Source organism: Cataglyphis hispanica, chromosome 6, assembly GCF_021464435.1.
Source record: "Cataglyphis hispanica isolate Lineage 1 chromosome 6, ULB_Chis1_1.0, whole genome shotgun sequence".
NCBI classification, from domain to species: domain Eukaryota; kingdom Metazoa; phylum Arthropoda; class Insecta; order Hymenoptera; family Formicidae; genus Cataglyphis; species Cataglyphis hispanica.
This window is the reverse complement of record NC_065959.1, coordinates 5,577,837-5,603,421: the sequence shown is the minus strand read 5'-3', so window position 1 is coordinate 5,603,421 and position 25,585 is coordinate 5,577,837. Positions and strand designations below refer to the sequence as shown.

Sequence of the window (25,585 nt, the reverse complement as noted above, 5' to 3'; positions counted from 1 at the left end):
TAATATATTCTCTATTACTTCAAAACTAAAAATAATAAATATCACGTATATGTGTTTATATCATTTTACGATTGTCCGCAATACTTCATGATATATCCAGTGGCGTACATGAGAATCATATAGTAATCCCCTCTTTCAGAAGAAGTGCTTTCATGCGCACGTATAAAGCCAGTGAAAGCGCCAGGCGGCCCTCCAGACTAGCGCACAGTCCGATAGAGGTAGGAGCTCTGCCAACGTAGGGCGCACCTAGATTAACACCTGAGAATCTCTTACATAAATTTGCACATTGAAGTAAGACAATTTAAACAATTATCCGTCGTGTGCTTAACTATTTACGTGTTCACGAATTTCCGTCGTTTTTTACGATTTGTGATCAGGATAGCTTAGATCGGAAGTGACTATGAAGATGCACCTCGTTGGAATTTTGACTATATTGTTAATCGTCGATACCGAGATTTTAGGACATCCTTCACAAGAAAGGTTAATGCCAGGTATTTAATGTTTTTGATATGCACAAAATTTGCATGTACTGCATGCGCATAATTTTTAATTTTTTTTTTTTTTTGTATTTAAATGAGTTTTATATTTTGCATTCTGATATTTTGCTTTAAAAATTATTTTAAGTAATACATACCACATGTAATATAAATTTAAAATAATAATATATGTATATGAAGCATAACATGAGTATGTAGTATCTTATGAATAAGTCGATATGTGTCCTCTAATATGTTTTATGAAAAGTTAGTTTAATAAACATACATTTCTGTTACATGAATAAAAATTATTAATATGTACTATAAAAATACAAGTTATCAGAAAAAAGTGTTACATCTTTATCTTGGCTATTAGATTATTAATGATTAAGCGACAAAAATACAGTGATCTTAAGTATTTTTATGTATATATCAATTTAAAGTTCATGGTTGAATCTTACACAATAAAACAGTATTAATAACAGCTCGCAATGAGCCGTGTTCGAAAATATTATTCGCCTTTTTGCGTACAGTATATAGTTATATTCCTATATGTATTTACTTAATAATAAAGAATAAATTATTTACATATACAATTAATCTTCTCTCATCTGATAAACATATTTTACTCTCATTAAATTATTTGTATTAAAAAAAATAAAAGTTAAATAAGTTTTTAAAATCATCTTTTATATATTATTTAATATTAAAATTTATGTTTAATTCGCATTAATCTAGAAAATTATATTAAACAATGTACATACGTATATATGTATATTTTTTTATACATATAGTACTGACTGATACGTTAGCACTCTGAGATAATTACTGTGATTTTTTTTTTTCATGTGACTAGTATACATCAAGTCCATTCAGTTGAAGATGAGAAAATTCTACAATTTTAAGCACAATAATTTTTCGAAAACGACGCGATCTTGATTATTCTAGCTGCTGTTCTCTCTTTTTTTTATTTTGTTCTATCATAGTCGTTACGTCTGACTCTATCCCGTACAATTATGTCTCCACCCTCTCTCTATCCTTCGTTTGCGAAAGTGGAACACTTCCTTCTACAGATGCTAATCCTGATAACCTCGGAGAGTGTGACGTCTCTCTGGAACGTGACAGTACTCAAAATTGCTGTAGTTTAGATTTCTCGCTCTTCTGTCACAATTCTATGAGCGATCTTTTTAATATCATTCTCATATTGCTTCGCATTTAGGACTCTAACATTTGTCGATTAAATCGGTAAAATAGGTATTACAATACGTGTCATTTAAACGTATGAGAGCCGCGAAAAGACCTGTAAACGGCTATCTGAATAAGCACGTGAGTCGGGATCGTCGTGAACTACGCTCACGAGATTCGCTGCCTACGCGTGTATGTTCGTCATCGTCGTTATATGCGAGTACGATGGCCTGCAAGGACTACAACTTTACTGCATTTTTTTTTTAAATTGACATAAAAGCAGGGTCGTCAAGTATAGCGGGAATCACACTGTGTTCGAAGAGTACCGTTTTATAATCGAAGCATGTTTTCTAGAGAAAAATCATTTCATTAAAATATAAATTTTTCGATTTGTTATAATCAAATATTAGAAATACATAACTAATCTCTCAAATGATAATAATGCGAAGATTAAAAATACTTTTTGCATATATATTGAATATTAAAAGAAATATGACAAAAGAATGTCAAACTTAATGAGTTCAATAGGCGTTTACTTATAAAATCAATTATGCATTAAATATTCATTGTTTGACTGTTTCAGATTTTATACACTTTTTTTATCTATGATTTTTTTAGAAATTGAAAGTTTAAAACAAATTTAAAATAATTTTTAATTTGTAAACTTTTTCAAAATTTTGACTGTTTATAATTTAAAAATAATTAACACTTTGTTGTGTTTGTTAAGAAAAAAATTTAATAATTCTTGTAATTAAAAAATTTTATAGACAAACACAGCTGTACAAAATTTGAAATAATCTGTACGTTTGCATTTATATTTTTGCAAAATGATTTTACAACGAGATTAACTTTTTTTAGTGTCATGTTGCAAATATAAGATAAGGACATCACGCAACCATTTAATTATTAAAGCATTCAATGTTTCACCTACATATGTATCACATGTTAAAGAATTAATGATTTTGCATAAACATCAGGACATGGACGATAATAGCAATTCCTATATCGACGCATAAGAATATATCACGTGCCGCACGTGATTGCAAATGCTTTTGCACGTGCCGGTTATTGCCGATTGGTGCGAACGCAAAAGAGAGAGAGAGAGAGAGAGAGAGAGAGAGAGAGAGAGAGAGAGAGAGAGAGAGAGAGTCACGCGAGAAAGAGAAAGAGAGTCACGCTTGTATGTCTTTCCTCATACGAATTAATGCCATCGAGAGAAAAGTCTGATCGAGTCACGTGCATGCACCAAGCCGCTCACCTCGAATCACGCGACCATCCATTCTGTCAATTAATGATCGCGCGGTATCTTCTCAGCGTTTGTGTACCACCGGTTTATAACAAGGTCGCGATAAAACTCGTTTATTTCGATTTCCCACTGCGTGATATTTTTATCAACTCTCTAAAACGAGAGTTTATGATAGTATTATATTGATTTAATTACTCGTTCAAACTGCTGTTAAAGAATTGCAAATAGCATATCATTATTTCAAAATTTTATTTGCAGAGAAATCTAAAAAAGACTGCATCTTTTTCTTTTTGACGATTTATTTATTATAATGTGCGAGAAAGTGCAAATGAAAGTAATTCTCGTAGAGAAAATAAAATTCTGAGTTCCGACATTGACATTGTGTATCTTAAATTAGCCTTGTATAAGCGACTAATGAGTAGTAGTTGAAAAAATGATACAGTCGCACCTCGTTAAATTACCTGTTTGCTAGTTGCTAGAGATGGAGAAAGTGTGAGAAATTTAAGTGAGATTGCAGAATGTATATCGAATAATGATATTCTTGCAGCAAAAATGACAGGAAGACGATATATCTATCATTGACACTTATTCAATTCCTCCGTATCGAACACGCTAAAGAAACAAGTTATTTATAATATTTTTTATAAAGACTTAGAGTGTATGAATAATATGAATATTTAAAGAGAGCAAGATATTGAATGATCGTATCTCGATGATTGCAGTTTCGAGTGATATAGTCATTTCTCTGCACTTTCTCCGTTGACCAAATATGAAACAACAAGATATTTTGGTTTGAGCATATTTAAAGATTCTAATTTTTATTAATATTCTTTTTTCATTATATGTTGCTGCACTATTAATTAACAATAAGTATTTGCAAATGAGCTATTAACAAAACCGCTAATTTGTTACGCGTTAGAGCTCCTCGATTTTACTCCATACAAAAGTGATTGACGTGTCAGTAATTAGTGTCATTACTGCAAGATGCAATTAGATATGTCTAATAAATAATAAATACATATAAAACATATGTTACACCGCAAAAGTAAATTCCGTAAGAAATGTGCGTACACTCGATAAAGATAAGCTCGTAGATTATTATTAAATTGACCTTCTATTTGTCTTTTTATGTAAGATTTTTTTTTTCTGGCTGATAGAAAAGTTATAAAAATTTTTTAAAATAAAACTAATTTTCTATATATATAAATCACGTAATTTATCAATACATTTCTATATATATTTTAAACAGATAATGCTATGTGTATGTGTATGGAAATAAAAATAAAATATTTCTGTATTTTTTTTACATACCTGTCAAATATATTTTTATATATTTTTAATAAGTTGTATTCAATTATTTTTTAAATGATATATTTCTTATATTTTCTATTTTTTTATATTGCCATAATAAATCGACAAAAAATATAATTAATCTTAAAATATTAATTGAACAGTATTAGATTTACTATTAGTGATCAGATTTCTGATACAAGAAAAAGTTACGGCTTTAGTGACACTTTAGTGGACGTGTACAAGAACGAGTAATGGCTATGATCGACGGATTTATTAAATTGCTTACATCTACCGTCTCTGCTAATAATAGCCAGGTAAATTCATTGCGATTGCGGTTCTTTCTTAGTTCAACTTTCCACGATTCATGATCATGATTTGATACCCATGGGATTTTTAAGGCACCTGCTAACTACCGTTCTTTCATTGGCGACGACAAGTATGTGAATTTAAACGTCAACTTTCTACGGCAGTTTGACCATAATCAATGTTATTAGTATCGATGTAATATGAGCCCGCTGTCAAATAGATTTACGGCAATACGAATATGTTAATTAAGCCGGCACAGAAAAGACTCCCAAAGGATCACATGATTCAACTTAATTCGAGCAATTAACATTGCTAAATTGTCATTGCTTCACAGTGATTGATAGCGCTTTTTTAGGTGGAGACCTCCGTCTCGTTCCTTTGCTGTTATAGTTTTTTTTTTGTTTTATCGTAAGAACAGCAAATTCTATCTCAGAAATTATTAAGTCGCGATTGATCCATTGTTACCAATTGCACCGCAAGCTAACCCTCTTTCTTTTTTTCATTATATATTTGTGAAATCGGTACGAGAAAGTCTAATGGAAAGTTTATTTCATGTAAAGAGAATTGGAGTAAACTTGGGAACTGCAAAAATATTTCCTTTTGCATACATTGTAATGTATAATTCGCAATATGTAGGAATTCTACAAAAATCGTTACACATATTAATGAGATTTATTTTTTATATAGAGATTATTATTTCAGTTTCTTTTATTTGTCATACACTTTTATTTTTTTAATCAAATTTCAAATATAATATTGTATCAATAATTATTTTATATTATTAATAAAAAATAAAATAATTATTTTTTATTGTTTCTTCTTTTGTTTGTATTTATAAAAGTAATTAAGAATAAGATATCAATATATTTATACTTTTGGATTTCTGTAGTAAAAACTAAAATTTACATATTAAAATTTAGACGTGTATTATATGCAGATGATTTTCTAAACATATATAATATGTGAAACTAATTTTAATTTACTCGTAAAATCACTATATATATATATATATATATATATATATATATATATATATATATATCCCTATATATACTTCTTGCAGACTATAAAATCCAGCCAAGTTGTAATAGAAATTTCCGCAATATAAGCACGTTTATTCTTGTTCCCCTTTATGCAGAATTCACGTGCACGAGAGCGTGGCGGTCGGCGCACTGTCCGATGCACGTGACAAGCGGTGCAATACGCTGCACGTGGTCACGTGCATCAACCGCGCGTTGCCGTCGCACTACGATAAGCTAATAAAAAGTTGCTTGAGATTCGCGGCTCTCGGTAAAATATACGTCAAGTATATAAATACGTATAATATATAAAAATCTTCGCTTATTATCATTATTTTTTATCGTACATGTAATGTTTCATTATGAGCGATGCAATATCGTAAAATTGCTTATTTAATTAAGTAAATACTTTCTGATTCTTTTAAGTATGTTTTAATTGAGACAGTCAAGAATAAATAAATTATTACGGTATCTTAATACTAATATAATAATATTATTTTATTGCAATTTTGTTCAATAATGTTTCAATGTAATATTGTAGTAATTATTTATCACGATAGTAATTGATCTAGCACACATAATTTTTTTATTTACGATTAAAATTACAAATTTATTACAATTTATTTTATTATTCATATATTTTATTTTGTTACACCGTATCTCAATCGCGATGACAATAAAGTTTTTTTGCGCGTATCGTAGCATGTAACATTAAAAGTAAGATAAAAAAATAACTGCGAAGAAAGGACAACATATCTCTGCTCTCTCGGTCGCTTAATTCCTTTGCCGCAGCAAATATAATTGGACACTATTTGCCGCAATAAAGATCTTTTCGAAATTAAAGCACTGTTAATAATCTTCATTCCTAAACAAGATATAACTTACTCGATGTAGATTATACTGTACGACACTGTGACTGTCTTTCTTTGCATTTCCACGTTAATTAAATAAATACTCAGTGTTAAAGAGAAACACGCATTTGCTGGTAGCGAATTCTTGCACGTTTTATTCATTAATATGTGTATATCTATTGGATATGTGGCAACGATTAAGGCTCTATCGCGACCAATATCGCTTGTCAGTCCCGCCGGTTTTCTAGGTCGGGCTTACATTGCGCCTAATAAGTAATTACGCTCGTGAACGCTATTATAACCGACTTTTGACCGCATGCGTATAAGCTGAAATGCAATTCTAAATTGCTCTCGCGATTTCTACATTTTTATCGTTGATTGATTAATCAGTAACAAGTGTGATATTAGTACTCACGAATGATATGATATAATATTATAAATTTTAATAATAATTTTAAATCATTATTAATATATATTTTACTATTATTATATGTAGAAATTTTTTTATATATGCTATACTTATTATTTTTGTTTAAAACAAACCGTTATCCATTAAAAACAATGCGCAAATTGCAATAGACAAAATATTTAGGAAGACTTAGAGATAAAAATCTCTCGAGAAGATAGACATTATCGTTTATTTATGCTACATATGTATCGATATATCTATATTTGTGTTTACTATATAGAATGCAATCGCAGTTTATTTATGCGTTTCAGTAAATAAATGAAACGTGTAGTTCACACAAATGCGAAGGCAATGGGATGCCAATAGACTAGTTTCGTCGTCATTCACCATTTTAAGCAATGGAAATGTATCGATACGTCTGCAAAAAAGCAAAAACGTAATCTCCGGGTGAAATTGACAGATTACGTGCATCTCCTTGTTCGTTTTTGCAGAGATCTATGTAAAACATCAACTTTCTGCATATATACCATTTAAGAAAAATCGATCGTTGATCTATACAATTTTTTAAATAATAAAATTTATTTTAAAATTTTTTACATAATAACAAGATTGTAAATTTCAGTCGCTAACTCTTTTCGACCTTAAATACGTAAATAACGTAAATCAAATCATTACTTTATTTGCAACATTATTTTTTTTTTTCGTTACCACGAGCCACTGATAAGACGTGTTAATTAATCCAACTAAAATCAACATAATTATATGTATCTATAATTATATGTATTAATTAAAATAATTGTTATTTATTGATAATCTGGACACCTATAATAATCTGATTTTAATAGCTCTCGTATATGTATTGATCTAAATAAATTTTATACACTATAAATAAGAAGTTTTACATTAAACAAAATTTGTTAATCGATCTTGCTCTCTATTGCTTGCAACTTCTTTGCACTTTGATTGAAAGTGCATGCTTTTCCGCGTTATTTCTATAAAATATTTAAATTGATCTTGTGTCAATATAATGATCTTCTCTCGATTCATCATATTGAAGTGATATTGAATAGAACCGATTCGTCAAGATTACGGATCGAGCGAACAACGATCATGTGTGTCAAGTTTCTATGTCCCTATCATCCTTGAACGTAAAGATGCAGTTATGCTTGCCTTATTAGGCAAACAAAGAGGGCGTGTTAATGAGCAATCTCTTGAGTATGCGAAAAATTGGCACCTACGTACCTTATTATTCTCGTCGCGCTATTATTTGTCTTTCAAAGATTCCTCTAAATTAGCATCGAAATTATTGCAAAACCTTTCCGTTGTTTGTCATTGTATGCGTTAGCTTTCGTTAAAAATTATCTTTATTCATTTTAACTCGCTATTATATGATCATAACACATGAATCTTTTACGATATAAAAGAGCGTTTAACATTTAAGTCACTACAGATAATAAAACGATCGAACCTTTTGTGAAATAAAATAAAATAAAGATATATTATGATTGCATATGTGAATAAATGATCTCGAGCTGTGCAAAAGAAATAGGTAAATATCTCATTAAAATCTTTAAATATAGAGATGATTACTTTTAAAAAAAGATATCGCTACTTCATCCACGAACATATACAATACACATAAGTGTATAAAATTATCTCAAATAATTTTTTAATTTAAATGCTAAAATAAAGTATTATATATTCTATAAGTCAAGAGAGAGATCATTTACAGAAATTGGGGCCACCCGCTTCTTTTGACGCAAGAGTCGCATTCTTTGCGACGAACGAAGGCGAATATTTGCCTTGCTTTTCCTAGGTGGAAAATTGTCTTTTATTTCTTAATTAAGCACTTTGAAGTGTGCCGTACCGTTTGATCACTTTTTGCGGCTAATAGAGATTGGATAAACGAAGGAGAGGGAGAAAGTATCCTTTTATTTTATTACGGGATAGGAAAGAGAATGAGGGGTGATGAATGCGCAATAAATTATATTGGCAAATAAATGAAAAGCTATGCATTCCGCCGAACAAACCGCTCATAAAAAGCAAAACTGATTGAAATAAATACAGCTAGTCATGTTTTATAACAACATCTTTAGCTCTATAAATGCGTTCAAGACTTTCCAATCGATTTGAGAAAAATAAATATTTTTTTTCACATAGCTAAAAAGCACACACACGATATCCTTATCCTCGATAATCAAATCGCAGCAAGAATAAACGTTCAATTAATAATACACAGAAGAATTTTGTTATGTCTAATTAATGGTTTATTCAAATAAGCATGTTTCGCCGACGTTTGCTTTCTAGCTCTAATAAACGTCTGGCTGTTATATAATTAAAAAATAATACAATTTAATCATTTTATTGAAAATATAACACCTATATCGTCTAGATAAACTGTATCATTTCGCAATAAATCATTTGATTTTGCGCGTATCAACGCCTCCGTTTATAAACGCGACTGTTGGCGGTGCATAATAGCCGTCGAACATGCGGCTCATCCGTCGTCGATTAGGATCTAAGAATCCGCTTATATGGGTCGTTCGTGATTGAAGGATAAGATCTGCTATGGCGCGTTCTGAGCAACGGCGGGGTACAATGACTACCGGCCGTTCCCCTCATGCTTCTCGTCACGAGACGAGGCTGACGAGACTCGCCGCCGTCTATTTCATGCAAATACGAGCGAGTCGAGATAAGCGCGCCAAGATTACACCCGAGTCGAGAAACCAGATTCCCTTGATCTTGCGCGGCGCGAGAATTATTTTGCCATGAGCCACACGCAGCTGAGTTACTCAAAGTGTCGCGACCATAAGAACACTTCAGGTTTATCGTTACTGTATTATCTCGAAGCTTGTAAAGATTAGAGAAAAGGTTTCTATTACAATTTATTTTATTTTCTATTCATCATTATTATCAACAGGCGCCAGTTTACCAAAATATATCTATCTCTGGATAGCTCAAATATATGAATTATTTTCAAAGAATTCATCAGAGTTTCAGTAAAAATTTGAAGACTGGAATTATTAGCGTACTTTCAAATAGCTCTGTCACTTTGATTAACGACATTGCATTTCACACTCGCGTTATCGGCTCTTATCCTACAAAGAGTCTGCATTGTACGAATCATTCTTTCTCTTAGCGCCATTCTTTCTCTTCGCGTGAAAAATTGTTTAATTTTTTATCGTATATGTATACAAAGATAAATGATTAACGCACTTGTCGATTTATAGGACATTACAAAGTTAAGGCCGATATGGTAATTAAAACCGTCACCTTTAATGCGATTCGTGTCTCGTTATCGCAGTCATTAGCATTCTGTATTTCGAATCAACTCATATAAATTATTTTCCAGCTTTAATTTTAATTCAGTTTTGTTTCTGGTACACTGATTGCACATCTAATGACCTTCTTGGAAAAGATTACGGTGCTATAATTAGTCCTTCCGTCTTGCATTTGTCTAAAAAAAAACTAACAGATTTCTCTAGACAATGCTAGACCTTTAAAACGATTACTAAGCCAGCAGGCAAATGAAGCGTAAATCAATCGAGCAAATCGAATTTAGCTGACATTCACATATATTTATATTGTATATACTATATATATATATATATATATATATATATATATATATATATATATGCCATGAATAGTATCGTAAAAAAGTGAAACTAATCGTTTTGTTCAAATTGAATCACCATGTGCATTTATAACTTGCAATATAACGGTTCAATTAATATGTAAAAAAATTAAATCCAGTCAGATTTTATTGTGAGATTGCAAATGCGCCAATTCGAAATCCTATGCTCGATTCACATATCACTCGTATCTGATACGCGCGCAATCGAAAGAAAAATTTCCGATTAACAGCGCTGAGTTATTTCGTTGAGATTCAAAGCGTTATCCCGAAGAGATATACTAGAGGCGTGAGTTTCCTAGTAAGCACAATTACGACCGTTTAAATCACGAAGCTTAAGTTTTATATACTACTTTTTTTTCTTCCAGATTATTTATTGGCGACCTGCATTCGTAGCGTACACCGCGAGATTTTCTCTTTACAAGTTTAGCTATTTGCATCACGGCGGTCTCTTTAATCGATCGTAAATACGGTTAAAAGCGGCATCAAGAGAGCACGACTCGCTTTATCTCGAAACGCGGAACATCTCGGGAGACTCTTACGCGTTCCAACTTAATGACGCGAAAATTATCTTTCGTTTGCGCTGTTACCGCATTTCTCCGTCGAACTGCATCCTGGCGAACCGCACGGCTATAAATCTTGTGGCGCGGCTGCGAGTCCTGGCTAAAAACTGCAACTGTGTACGAGAAGAATTTAAATCATTCTCACTCTTCGATCCTTTATATCTCGTGCAATTAGCTCGACCAAACAAATCCTTTCCTAAACGACATTTCTTTCTGAACATGTATCGTCTTCAGCACTATAATATTAGTTATTTCTCTTTTATGAATTTAAAGAAGACGAGTTCTGATTCCGCTAACTTACTTAACCGATACCGATTGTGCTTTCGAAAGCATTGCATTCGTCCAGCTATTTTCCGCGACAAAATTGTTGGTCATTTACACTTGAGAAATCGAGACGAAGATAGAAAAGGAGAGAAAAGGCTAAAAGAGATACAATACAACTGTTGGAGGATCAGAGCGAACTAGCGGTAGTTAGGAAATCCTGACAAACATTGCTACATATAGTGTCTGGTAATTACACAGTGATAGGCGGACCGCTCTTTCGCGTCTCGGCGCCCAGTGTGTGTCATGCTGTGTGCAATAAAATATCTTCGAGGATTTATAACGCGTTGCAAAACGAACAATCTCAATACTCGCGACAGGCGTGCAAGTACTGACGCATCGTAAAATTGGGCGATTAGGCATTTATGTAATCCGCAAACGTATTCATCTCGCATTATTCTTTCATGCGCAGTTATAAGCCTGCCGTTATCTCACTTGTGTTTGTTACGTGAATTTATATATTCAGATGTCATTCAGCTGTCAATCAGCTTTGTTAATTGGTAATCACAGATTAGCAGCATTTTAAATATTTAAGTTGCAGCACGACGAGTCTCTTTGTTTGTATAGATATTAACTATTAGTAGCATGTAATCTTTGTGACAATTACGTAATAATATATTTTTATATGGTAATAGAGTAAGTTGCATTTTTATTTCCAAGCTATACTGCGAATATTTTAATACGATAGGATATATAACACGTAATGATTGAAAAAATACGGAAATATGCTCGTTAATAATTAATATAAATTATTTATTTATAGAAAGAAATATATCTTACTAATCAATTGCTTTGATATGAAATAATTCCAAATCGTAATCTCTCTTTTGATAAGTTAACGCTTTTAAAAATAAAATTCTCGGCTACTTGCACAACACGGACAGAGTAATAATCCATCATTCTGTTTTACAGATCGCATCAACATGTTAGAAACAATTATTTTAATTACATGTTTCACCGAATGCTAACTAATTTGTCAATCAATTTGTAAATCAAGTCGCAAGCTTTGCTCATTACGGGGATCGAGAAATGCAAATGATTAAAGAAGCACGTTGTGCAGCAGTAGCTTCTATTTACTCCTTTACTTCTTTTTCTTTCAATGACTTTAATTGGTTCGAACAGTGAGATTCGCAACGAACAGCGTTTGCGTGTGCCAATCTCTAACGTTACTCGAGTCCAGGATGCACGACATGCGAGAAACGTTCCATCTCCGAGGAACTTCAAGACTCGTGAACTTTAACATCAGGCAGTCCTTGAATCAAGCTTCCTTCGACGCAATCCCGATGCAACGAGGCGTAATGCACGAGCGTGTGTATCGCGATTCGTGACGATCTCGTCACGATGACCGCCGGCAAAAGTCATCGCGATCCACGATACTAGTTCTTCTCATCTGTCAGCTACGCTGCCTCGCGCGATACACGACTTTGTATAATCTCTTCTCGTCATGCCTGTCGATCTCGAGAAATAAATCCGAGCGAGTCGTGACGAAGTCTTTTACTGATTTATGAACGTTTCTAATAATGCTTCTGCCTGAATTTGAATACTGAAATCAGTCTTACGTAGCAACATAAATTTGCTTTGCTATACTTTAAAATATTTTCTTTCAATATCTTATTCCATATTATTTCTTACATATATACGCTTGATATATTTTACTTTTTTTATATAAAATCGCGCTGTTATAAAAAAAAAGAAACTAATTTTTACACACAACTGTTCTTATAATTATAATTTCACTTTTCTTATAAATGCATGTTTATTAATAATAAAGTACTAACTTTTTTAATATAGTATTAACTTTCCTTTCTTCAGATTAACACATAATACATCATTTGCTTAATTGATGTCAGTACTTACGTATAATTATGCGACAAAGATGTTCTTTGATATGAGAATGCAATCCATTAATACTGTCACTTATTAAACACGTAACAATCGTAATAATAAGATGCAGAACCGTCTTACTTTCCAAATGAATCAGATTAGGATTTATTATTAGAACATATAATTTGCAAATAATAAATTACAATGTGCATATCACGTATGCATATCTTGTCGATATATTTGTGACACTAAAATGATATCTCGCATTCTTTGTCATACAATTATTAATTATCGCGTCATTCTCTTGATTATAAGATCTATGCAGAATTCTAAAAATTAATTCTATACTTTCGCGTTGCAGTCCTTGAATCGAGTCTTTGGAATGCAATTCATTGTTCATTGTTCGTGACTTTTGCAGGAAAATAAAAATTATGGAAATTTATATACTTGCCTTCTCTCCCATCTACTGCATACATTACAGTATAATCATTACTAGAAATGTTATAATGCAATGTTAAACAAAATAGAACGAATTTAACAGACAAAATTGTAAAGCGAATTAAAGCAAATATTTACTTTTTCTGAGTCAGCCTCGGTACTTGAAATAGTGAAAACCTCTGAGATCTAAACTTTGCTGTGCAATTCCTTGCACAACAAGTTTCCCGCGAGTCGAGATAAGACTTCTCGCTGCATCGTCTGCAATTTGTCGAAGAACGAGAACTGTGACTCTTCTCTCGGCGATTTCGTGACGCGCCAGGCTTATTGCCGCAATGCGAAATACAACCGTGATTGCAACATGGCTTTTCAATGAATTTAATCTTTGCCGTGGACTCTCAATCAGAACGCGAAGGAACAATGAAGCGTTCACTGTCTCAGGATCGGAAGCTGACGTCGCCTTCGTTGTAATCGATAAATTCGATCATCCGTTCAATCTTGTGCTTCTCACAAGTACTTGTCGCTCTTTTAAACGCGATTTATTCGCGCGTGACTCTAAAGTATTAAGACCGTAATACGCCACCTCTTTTACGCTACAAAAATCACATATACGATCTGTTCCATTTTACATTGTACAAAGGTTATAAAAATTATTCATTGCAACATTCAAACGCAATTTTTTCGAAAAAGAAATAAAGCATATTTTTTGATAAAGTAAAGTTTCGCTTTGGCAATGCTCGGCGGATAATTCTTTGTATATCAAACAACATATATCAGCCATTTCGACACGCTATGCCCATACATAGAACAATCTGTTTCTGCTCCTTTTCTCTCTATAAACATTCGTAATAACGCGACTATAAAAATTTCGCTAATTTTGTTGTACTAATTATTAATAACACGGCTTTCTTATGCGCGACCTTGATTTTTTCAAGAGCAAAAAACTATACCATAAAGTTTAGTCGATAAAACAAGTTAGAGAAGTGACATTAACAGCGCGTAGCTCTATCGGACAGCTCAATGTACTCGTAAAATTCTACGTTTCTAATCGTGAAGTAGTATAAAATATTTAGTTACTTTAAGTACAATTTCTCTTTTTCTTGTATGTTGTACGATGGATGAATTTATAACACGATAATTAGGCGAAATGGAATATTTTGAAAAGTATAAATATTTTGCAAATATATGAATACTTAAAATGCTTTAGGTCAAATCTTATAGAAAAAAGAAACATATCTATATAATTATTGTAATAATTTTCTAGACTCAATATATAATATTTTTTTATAATGTATTTTTAAAATATTTTTCTAAAATGTAAAATATTAATATTAATAAAGTAAAAATTAATTTGTTTAATTTTTATCATTAAATATTTAAAAAATCTTTTTAACGTAGCAAATAGAAATAAACTTAATTAATGTCATAGTTACGAAAAACTCGATTTAAACATTCAATAAAAAATATTTTTAGATAATCACCGCAAATCCGTGACTTGCATCTTTAAAGACTTCAAATTACAATTTGACTAGGCAGTTATAGAAGCAGAACTGATTATGTCACGATTCAGAGCGTTCGCTGACAGGCGACACGTGCACGGATGAGCACGTGGCGTGCACTCATGTCAGTGTGACCGACATGTTCAGTGAAGGGTTTAAGCAATCAACGACGACGATGCAATCAATGACGATCGATACAGAGTTTGATCAGAGGTAGTAAGCAATATAATTTTCGTATAACTAAACCAAGCATTAGTTTCGATAAAGCACGCGCTGTCAATGTGTTGATCGCGATTACCATGTAATTATAGGCGGCGCATAGGCAACCAGAATATTTTGTATTGAAATGCTACTCATACGTCTAAAAGTGAAACAAACATATCGAATCACATTTGCATAAATAATCATAGCGTTATCATGTGTTTACAAAAATATATTACACGAGAATGATTGATGATTAGCCCGTGATTTTATAAAATTTGTGGATATGGTTCACTGTATCTCCCGAAAAACAAGCATTCACCATCAATTAATGCATAATAATATTTTAATATTAATTTTTATATTTGCGCAACATTATTTATAAGCAAGATCATATTTCATCTATGATGTCACAAAATGACAAAAATAAAATCGACACCTTTTTTATATTGATTGTTTTTATCATAATAAACGTAATAATGATTGCAACAAAAAAGATATATAAAATACTAATAATAAAAAAGCTTTTAATTATTTTGATTTACATACGTGATACTATTAGAATAAGAAAAGACCAATATTTAAATATTAGTTAGTGCCTAGATTTGTTATTCTTAAAGAGAGTGTTTTGTGCAAGCGGAAGATATCGTGCCTATCCTTTACGCCATAAAGCGGAATTAATGAGTAATACTCTTACACAACCAGTCTCATAACTCTTCTCACATTGCGCTCGCGAGCACGGCTTAATGAGACGGCCCTTTATATTCTCGACAAGAGCATGACAGCATTTATATTTGGAATGCATTTAAGCTCAACGAGATCAACGTCATCGGTGTATCAGAAGGCAATCTCGCACGTGAAACGGACGCTGATTCCATATCGTTTTCTCGCTATTCATCCGCGTTACAGTAAATTAATGATGCGTTCAACATTTTTATATTTAAAAATAATGTCAAAGTTAGGTATATCTCATTTTCGAAAATTGTTTCGTCTTTTTTTTATGTTTCATATTTTTAACTTCTTCAATAATACAAGTGTGTATACACATGTGTGATCGTAAAATGATAAAATGATTTGTAGTCTCTTAACACTCGAGATCGTTATGTTGATGCTTAATTTGACGGGTTATATCAACGCCTAACGTGTTAGCGCGTTGTGTTTAGTCGGAAAAAAAATTCTGCACCGCTCAGATTATCATTCGGGCGAATCCGTGAGGAATAGGCTACGTGGTTTCACCGTGCGATTATACGAGTACTTTCGATTTCCGGGTGTACATTACGGTGCACATGAAGTCACGAAACGTACAAAACATACCGCAGATTTCGTGATCGTCCTCTAACATGTCGAGTGCATGTTTCAGGGAACCTAATAGAGAACTGTCGATGGCGTGCCAGTCGCGTTTTATTTGACAGTGACTTATGTACTGTCAACTATCGTCTGAGTTTCACATTAAACACTTTCTCGATTCGATCCTATCAAAATACTCGACCCTCAAGAATCGCGCGATAAGCACGGCAAATCGCGTTACGAAATGTACAATGCAATGGTCTTCCTTCTGCGCTTTGCTATGAAGTCGCGTTCTGGACAGTTGACGCTTGCACGTGTCATGCATTTCTTAAAGAATTCTTAAAGAAATTTTATTTCTTTTTACATAGCAGCATATTTCTTCTTTTTTTGTAAAAAAATTAAACAATAATAATATTTAATACATAATTGAAGAATAAGAAAAAAAATGATAGAATTAAAAATTGTTTACGTAACAATTAATGATAGAGTTGTATAAAATTGCAAAAAAAAAATTTTATGTAATAAAAAGTATGAAATTTTAAAATCCACATTTTTTTATATGCATTTAGCCAATTCAGGAAAATTTAACTGTTTTTACTTTATTAAGCAATAAAAAGAATTAATCTTTATTTTTTATATTTTTTTTACCAATATGTATAATTTAAGTATTTATAGCCAAGTATAATTGTATATATATTAAGATGATCATTCTGCAGATTATTAATGAATTGTGATTTGCTCAAACGGCATAGATATCTTTTTTTTTTTACTGGATTTGAAATAAACTTTTTACTCTGAAATAAACGTTTTATTCTATGCAAACAAAGCAATTCAGGCAATGAATTCATAGTATTTGCATAAGACAATGTTTTTACCACATATTAAACGAGGTATCGCGTTCATCGAAGAATATTTTAAATATTGTTAGATTTTTGCCATGTGTAACTTTCTATGGCTTATGCTGAATAATTATGCTGTCGCAAAAAATTAGAAACTCGAATGTAATCTCGTGCATGATCTTTATGCTATGCTTTGAGGAGGAAAACTTATATAGCGCGATTATAAAAAGACGCGTCTCTCTTTCTTCCTTCTCTAGTTAATTTCGTACGATAAATACCCGTTAGATATATAAATGTTTCGCTACAAGTTTAATGCCATAATAATTCTAATTACATATTAATTTAATATTGATAAACATATCAAAATATTGATCTTACGTGATATTTAAATGATATAAAGTTTATTTTTTAGACATTATTATATAAACAAATCTGTGATACAAAACTGTAAACGAAACGGCGACATTATGACATCGGGATTAGATAACGAACTTTACCGCAAAGAATCATTAAACTCTAAAAAGGGAAATGTACGCGACGGAATGATACTTAAGAGCGAAGCCAGATGGAAATCGCGCAACGCGAATCATAAGCGAGAATTTCAATTTGCCTATCGCAATCGCGGAAATAAGACGGCTTTAAGATAAGAATCGATCTTTTCATATATTGCTAGAGATCAATTAACATAAGAGAAAAAAAAGAAAGACAGAACAAAATTGCGCATCTGGATAAAGATAATATAAAAGTCAATTTCTTGACGAGCGAAGAAGCAACTTGAGAAATTTTTTATCTTTCCGATTTATTGACAGTAGTACTTCAAGTTATGAAATTAAATTAAACAATTATATTATCCACGGATAATTTTATCGTAATAAAAAATTTTATTTATTATTCAGCTTCTAGCAAGCCACCAGAATCTGCTATTATAAAACTTTGAGAATTAAACAAGATTGAGCTCGCGCTTTCTATTTTATATCGTCCTCGCGATTTAATCTCATATAATGAGTGTTTTTTATATATTATCCATATCATTCAAAAGTATCTACTTTATTACCGGACTGTTGCTTCAAAATACAAATAAGATACACCAAAAAAATCTCCACTGAAAGTTTAAATGTTTGAAACAAGAGATTTAAAACTCAGATTACATATTTTATTTGGAATATTTTATAATGATAAATATATAAAAAATAAGCATCTTATAAATGTATTTTATTATTTAAAATAAAATAATAATATTGCATATATTAATTTGCAATAACAATTTGTTTGGAAAAATAACAAAAAGATTTTGTATAATATCTATTTTGTTGAATTCAGGTATTTTAATTAATCGAAGGTTTCGTTAACTATTCGATGGAAGTTGCAAATTAAGCAAAATAATTATTTAGCAACAACACATCTCTAAAAAATTAATTTTACACGCTAAAAAAGTATTAATAAAATGTTTAATTCTTTTTTTTAATTGTGCAACAATAAATTACGCATAGCTATACGTCCGCGAAATTTTGGCTAATAATATGTAACGACAGGTTTAAGACCGGTTGTTGCATACACGTAAATAATTATTATTGAAACACGAAAGATAACACTTTGTACGTGTGCGATTACACGCTTGTATATTTCCTCCGAAGCCGGCTGCGAGAGGTTTTTCCTACTCGATGAATATGTGCCAATGGCTTGTGCGATAATTACATCAATTATCCGTGCAGAGAGAAGAGCTCCGGCCGCGAGCTAAGTTTCACTTCTATTTTTCGAACGACTGAGTAACAAATTTGATCAAAATACCTAACAATTTCAATTTTTTATACAATTCAATTGTGTCGCTGTGAAATTTCATCTACCTGTTTATTCTTGCTGTAAGTTTTCTTATATAATAATAATATATAATAATAAGTATATAATATAAGTATATAATAATAAGTATAAGTATATAATAATAATATATAATAATAAGTGAAGATTTTTTTCTTGTGCCTACAATTTAATAAAAAAATAAAAAAATTGCAAATGTTAAAGCTAATATGCGCGATTCTGATTATCGATCTTCCTTTTCACATCTAAGATTACAAGTTTACATACGATTACAAGTTAAAAATTTAGTTCAGGTTGTGGATTTGTGATAAAAAGTATATTTGTGCTTCGTTAAATTGCGGCAATATATATAATTACAACTTGTGTAATTGTAATGTTCTTTATGACATCGACGTCATTGCCACATTCTCCTAAGACTGACGAAAAATTATTACCGATGCCCAACGTTGTCTTGACGCAATTAGAAGCGAAAAATTTGCTTCGATCGCGAAAAGACACTGATCATTATCGCGATCGGTGAGGGACAACATATTACAGGAGATCGATGTGGTCCAGTGAGCGTAAAACCAATGTGTTGAAATGAATTTCTTTTCACTGTTGCATTTAATTACACACAATACTGAGATACATCGCTCTCTTTTAACTCCTTAATTTAATCGAAATGCTTGCGCTTTAATTTCCAAACAATTATATACAGTACAAAAAAATAAAGCATCAAAGATAATAAATAGATGTCAAATGCTATTCCATATAACATCTTGATTTAGTTTATCAAATCAATCGAGAGATATTGCGCATATCTGATCATAATTATAAAACAATGTAAATGGTAATAGAATATCGATTTAGTGTGACAATTAACATCAATAGATAAGAAATGTACGTAACAGTGACCAGCAGTCCACGTGCAACCATCAATCGATAGATCAGAGATAATTATTTATTATTTATTGTGATATATGCAATTTAATAAGTATGTTATCTAATCTTAGCATATAAATTTTATTTCGTGTTTTTACATTAGCAGAAATAAATCATTTCATAGAGTAGTTGTTGACTAATTGATTGACTGACTAATATCTTGAAAATTGCGGTATTTTTTATACTTTAAAAGGGAAAGATGGATAATTTATATAAATCGTAAACAGTTTTATATTACGCAAAACTAAAATCTATAAAGTTGTATGTATTTTTAAATAACTAAAAAAAATGTATAATTTTATAGTTATGTAATAGTCAAATATTATTTACTTATACGCAACTATATTTCTTAAAATCATTGTAAAATATAAGCTTATTATGTTAAAACAAAAATTCTTTATTGTTTTATATATTATTAATTATCAAATATTATATAAAGGATTTTGAATATATTGTTCTCATATAATATTATATTTTTTTTCAACATACTATTTATATCTAATATACACAATTTTTAGAATTTGTTATTTAAAAAACTGATATCAGTATTAAAGAATCAATCACGTTGATTTTTGTCTTTCTTCTTTCAAAGCAATAAAAATAATTTAACACATCTTGAGCTCTTAATGTACTTCAAAGTAGCGAATGATCTTTTCTAAAATCGATATCAAATGAAATCGCTTGCGCATCATTTGATCTCTTAATCACGATCGTACCTTGCTGCCGATTGATTGACAAGGGTATAATTAGCGGCACGGAAACTCGAGCTATATATTATGTCGGGTATGCGAGCGATATCGGGAGACGCGTTTAATGAACCAACTCATCCGTCTTCGCGATTTCAGTCACGTCTAATCATGAAATTCTTATACTGTACTCCACATTACTCTTTCTTTACGCGTTACGCGTTTCCGTAATAAATATCATTAAATGTCGGCAAAAATAGAGTCCTCATTTATATAATTCTGAATACTTGATGAAGAGATCATGAAGCAATATCGAACGCAATTTATTTCCTCTCTACGAGTGATTATATGTAAAGTAAGTGAAATAAGATAAAGTGATCTAAATTAGTGTAAAGTACAATAATTTACAAATAAAGTAAAAAAAGTGATTCTTTTACTTTCAAATTATGAAATGTGATACTCTCTCAAGCAAAGAAAGAACATCATTCTCACTTTCTCCTTTAGGTGAAGAATTAAATTTTAAGTGATTATTTTTCATTATATTATCACAAACAGTAATTATTAATGGCAATTAATAAAATAATAATAAAATAAATGCATTTTTGTATAATATTTTAATTGCGTATATTTATAGTAAAAATTTAAATTAGTATAATATGTGTAAAATCATTTTTTCTCTGATACTATAAATAGGAGAACATCCTAACTGTCAATTTCTCTTATTGCGAATAAATATAGGAATTATTTTATCTTATTGAAATCTTCTAGAAATTAAAATATATATAAAAAAACAATTTCAGACTCACCAATACGATGCGCAACAGCGGAGTTGTAGAATACTGCGTTGATCTGTAAAACAAATATATCGAAACAATGTAAAACAATATCTAAAATAATTAATATTTCAAAATATAATTATTCACGCAATTGTATTGTTTATACATTTTTGAACATATTTTGTAAAAGATTACATAATTTTTCGAGAAAAGTTTTTTTTATTATAGTAGATGAAATAAAATTTTATATAATATGTGATAAAATAAAAATCTTATTTTTATATAAGTAATTATAAATAAATATATATATATATATATATATATATATATATATATATATTATAAATATCTTACCTCACGGTTGCTCCGCCGTCGCCCGATGCCTCCCTGGACCTCCTCCTCTTTTCTTATATTCATCCTTCGGTGTTTTGTGGCACTCACTCGCGAGAACACAGTTAATTTTAATCACGCGACACTTCGCACATCACTCCCGGATATGACATGCATATTAACATTATGAAGCATAATGCGGAAACTATGGTCACATAAAACGACGATTTGTTTGATATTTAAAAATTATACAACTCTAAATTTATGTTTATTGCAATAATAAAAATTGATTTAATTTGCCGATTATTTGCACGATATATTTTGTTGATATTACAACTTAATAAATCTCATGAAATACATTTTTACAAATTACAGTAATTTGCGAACGTTAAATTTATGTCTTTATTGTTAATTAAACCTACTACGATAAAATTTTAATAAAATAAATTTATTTTGTATTCTTACAACATTCAGTCAATGACCAAAAGATTAAATAATAATTAGTAGCAACTTAACTTTTAACCAAATGCCGTAGGCGATATGACTCGAGCCGAGTCAATGATTAATTCAAATACGCGATAAGAATAAAAAAAAACATACATAATCGTAATTTAGTATTACATATATTTTAAACGTACAAATGTCACGAAAAGCACCTATTTTATTAAACGCTTTTTGTATCACGTTATTATTATATTACTCATTTCTGTGATTCGTATATTACTACGTTTCATTCATACTTGAATAAACCGATAAATAATCTACTTTGACGAATAACCATTGTCTGTATATATTTACGAGTCGTAAATTGCAAGAATTAATTAACTGCACAAATTGAAAATCGTCAATTGAAATGAAGAGTTATCGTTTTCCGAAATATATGACGATATACGGAGCGCGACGTGCAGTGACTTTCCCGTATGAGAGTCGTCATGCGAATGATAAGACGTACATCATAGCGGGCTAGGTTGAAGGTTGAACACAGAGAATAACTATTTATTGTTACTATTGCTCCCTAGCGCGTATTGTTTACGTCTTATCGAGTACGCGGCGACGCGTGAATGCCAAGGCTACAGCGCGTCGCGCTGTAACCTTGACATTCCTGCGTCGCTACAGCTTCGTATTATATTTTGAAAAGTAATCATTTTTCATTATAATTAACAATTTTCGCAAAGTTATTTAATTCTTTCGATTGACAACTCGTAAATGCATAGAGACAATGGCTACTCGTTAAAGCAGATTGTTTGCCACTTCGCAATATTTATTTTAATTCTATATCTAATTTATTAGCTTATATTAAAATGTAAAAAAATTATTTATTGGAATCAGAGATAGTTTGCTATAATAAATAAAGTGTGACTATATAATTTTTGAATATCAAACAAATTATAGTCTTGCAGTTTCCGCGCGTTGCGTTTTTTGTCGCAATGTAATGACATATATATATCACGTTCGGATGTGCCGTGCAAAGAATCATTTTATTCCGTTGATTAATGCATGCGCAATTATAATTAGCCATGTTTTCGAGAGTGTGTGTCACAAAGCAGTAAAGAATGAACAGGAGAGGAGAAGAAAGTGCAGGAAAGTATCGGGCAACGGTAAAGTAATCTCAAGCTTTTTATATATAATTTATTTATTATTTATTACTTGTAACGTTGTTTTTTTTGTTTATTTTTGCATTAATAATACATTTTAATTTATTTTATGGAACATAATCATTTGAACATTGTACTTAAGGTCTAAAATTATTTATGTAAAAAAAGATTTTCTTTATCAGGTTTATAGTAATATAACATTATAAAAAAAACTTTTTCAAAAAAAGTTACATAATTTTCTATAAAATATTTTCAAAAATAAATAAAAAATTTAATTACGTGCGTGGAATAATTATTCTTGAAATATTAATTATTATGCTATATAATTTTTTGATATATTTGTGTTTTACAGATCAACATAGTATATTACAATTCTGCCATTGTACGTCATGCCGGTAAGTATTGTATATAAAATTATTTTTTATATCAATTTTTTTTTAAAGTGATAAGAAAAAAAAAGAGAGAAATGGACAAAAATTTTATTACGTATATATATAATGTACAATATGTATATAAGATAAGCATCTAAAAATTGAAACTTTTTGGAGAACAATTATTGCTCCTGCGTTTCAAAAAATGTATCATTCCAAGACCCTTTATATAAAAAAATAATAATTTGATAAGAATATTAATCCTCTCCCTTTTCTTCAAAAGAATTTCGTTTAGCTTGAAATGTGCGCGTTTAAATATTTTATGAGTTTGTGTGCATTCTTCTTGTGCGTTTTATATAAAATAGTACTTTGCGTATTTATGGAGACGCATATCTAATAGCGGTACTACGAAACGCGTCTACTACGAAATTTTGCAACGCGCTGCTGACGAAAGTTTGCCGCAAAATTATTATGCGCAACCGCCTCAATCTCTGTCAAATATATTTTTACCGATTTATCAAACTTCATACGTGCACTATGATTATTACAAGCAAATGCACTCTGCAATCAAATTAAACAATAGTAGATAAAAGTTGTGAAACGGGAAAAGAATATATGGTCAAAGATTAAAAATTATATCCTTGATATAAGTAAAATAAAATTATATTTATTATTCTTATTTATTTTATATAATTATAAATCTGTTACTTAAGGAAAATAAAAAAAAAATATTTATTAATATTTATTGCTAAGATCTCTTTTCGGTAAAATCAAGAAAATCTGAGAAAAATTAAATGACTTATCTAATTTTATATGGCAGTAAAAGAAAATATTTGTATAATGCATGGTGTTTTGATTGATTTATATAGGTAATGAATTGTTGCAATCATAGCTTACGTAGCAATTTACGTAGTCAATATTATTTTCACATTCGACGTGATAATTTATTGAGGAAGCAATATAGTGCACGTTGATCGTTTCACGCATCCAAAGATTGCAAAAACGCTCGTGACATGGCTGCTTTGAAACGGTCCGAATCTTCGGAGATTGCGGTCATCGGAGAAAAATTTTTAAGATGCATTAATGACGAGATCGCGACAGGATGGCATGGAACATTATTAACGCGCACAGGTCTTTCGTCATTAGAAAACGTTTCTTTGATGCGCGAGAAAGTGTTCCTCTAAAGATCGACCAGTAATCGATTTCCACTAAATTGCTAATTGAAAGAGTATATTAACGAGTATTAAAAGTGTAGTTGCATAGCGTTTGCTCGTATAAGATTCAAAATTATTAAAAAATTTAATTTTAATCTTTTAAGTAAATTTTTTAATTTGATAAAAAAATTATATGTATTTCATTATAAATACGTTTTTTTATCTCAAAATATTATTATTTAAATTTTAGATAATGATTTAATCTCCATTACGTTAATTATTAATCATTATGTCAATAAGTCTCTATCCAAGTCCAAGAAATATTTAAGTGCTACAATGTGTATTGACTCATCGATTAATTATAAAACACGCATCTCGCTTTGCATCTGGCAAGACTGATTTTGTATACAGTTATTTGAAACTAGCAGCTGTCAGAGATGGATAACGGCATGAGCAAAGGCTTATAACATAAAAGTATTTACTTGTTCAAATTTATTATATGAAAGAAGAAGAGGAAAAGAGAGACTGGGAAATCATAAAGAAAATATT

At 30.7% G+C, this 25,585-nt stretch overlaps 1 protein-coding gene across 1 annotated transcript in view; it reads left to right on the top strand.

Annotated features, from left to right (window-relative positions):
• Positions 1 to 213: 213 nt before the first annotated feature.
• The window catches only part of LOC126850323 (uncharacterized), a 51,418-nt gene continuing 26,046 nt past the window's right edge, over positions 214 to 25,585 (top strand). Inside the window, exon 1 of the mRNA XM_050593194.1 lies at positions 214 to 491. Coding sequence (XP_050449151.1) covers positions 401 to 491 — 91 coding nt within the window. The 5' untranslated portion in view covers positions 214 to 400. The remainder of the gene's footprint in view (positions 492 to 25,585) is intronic.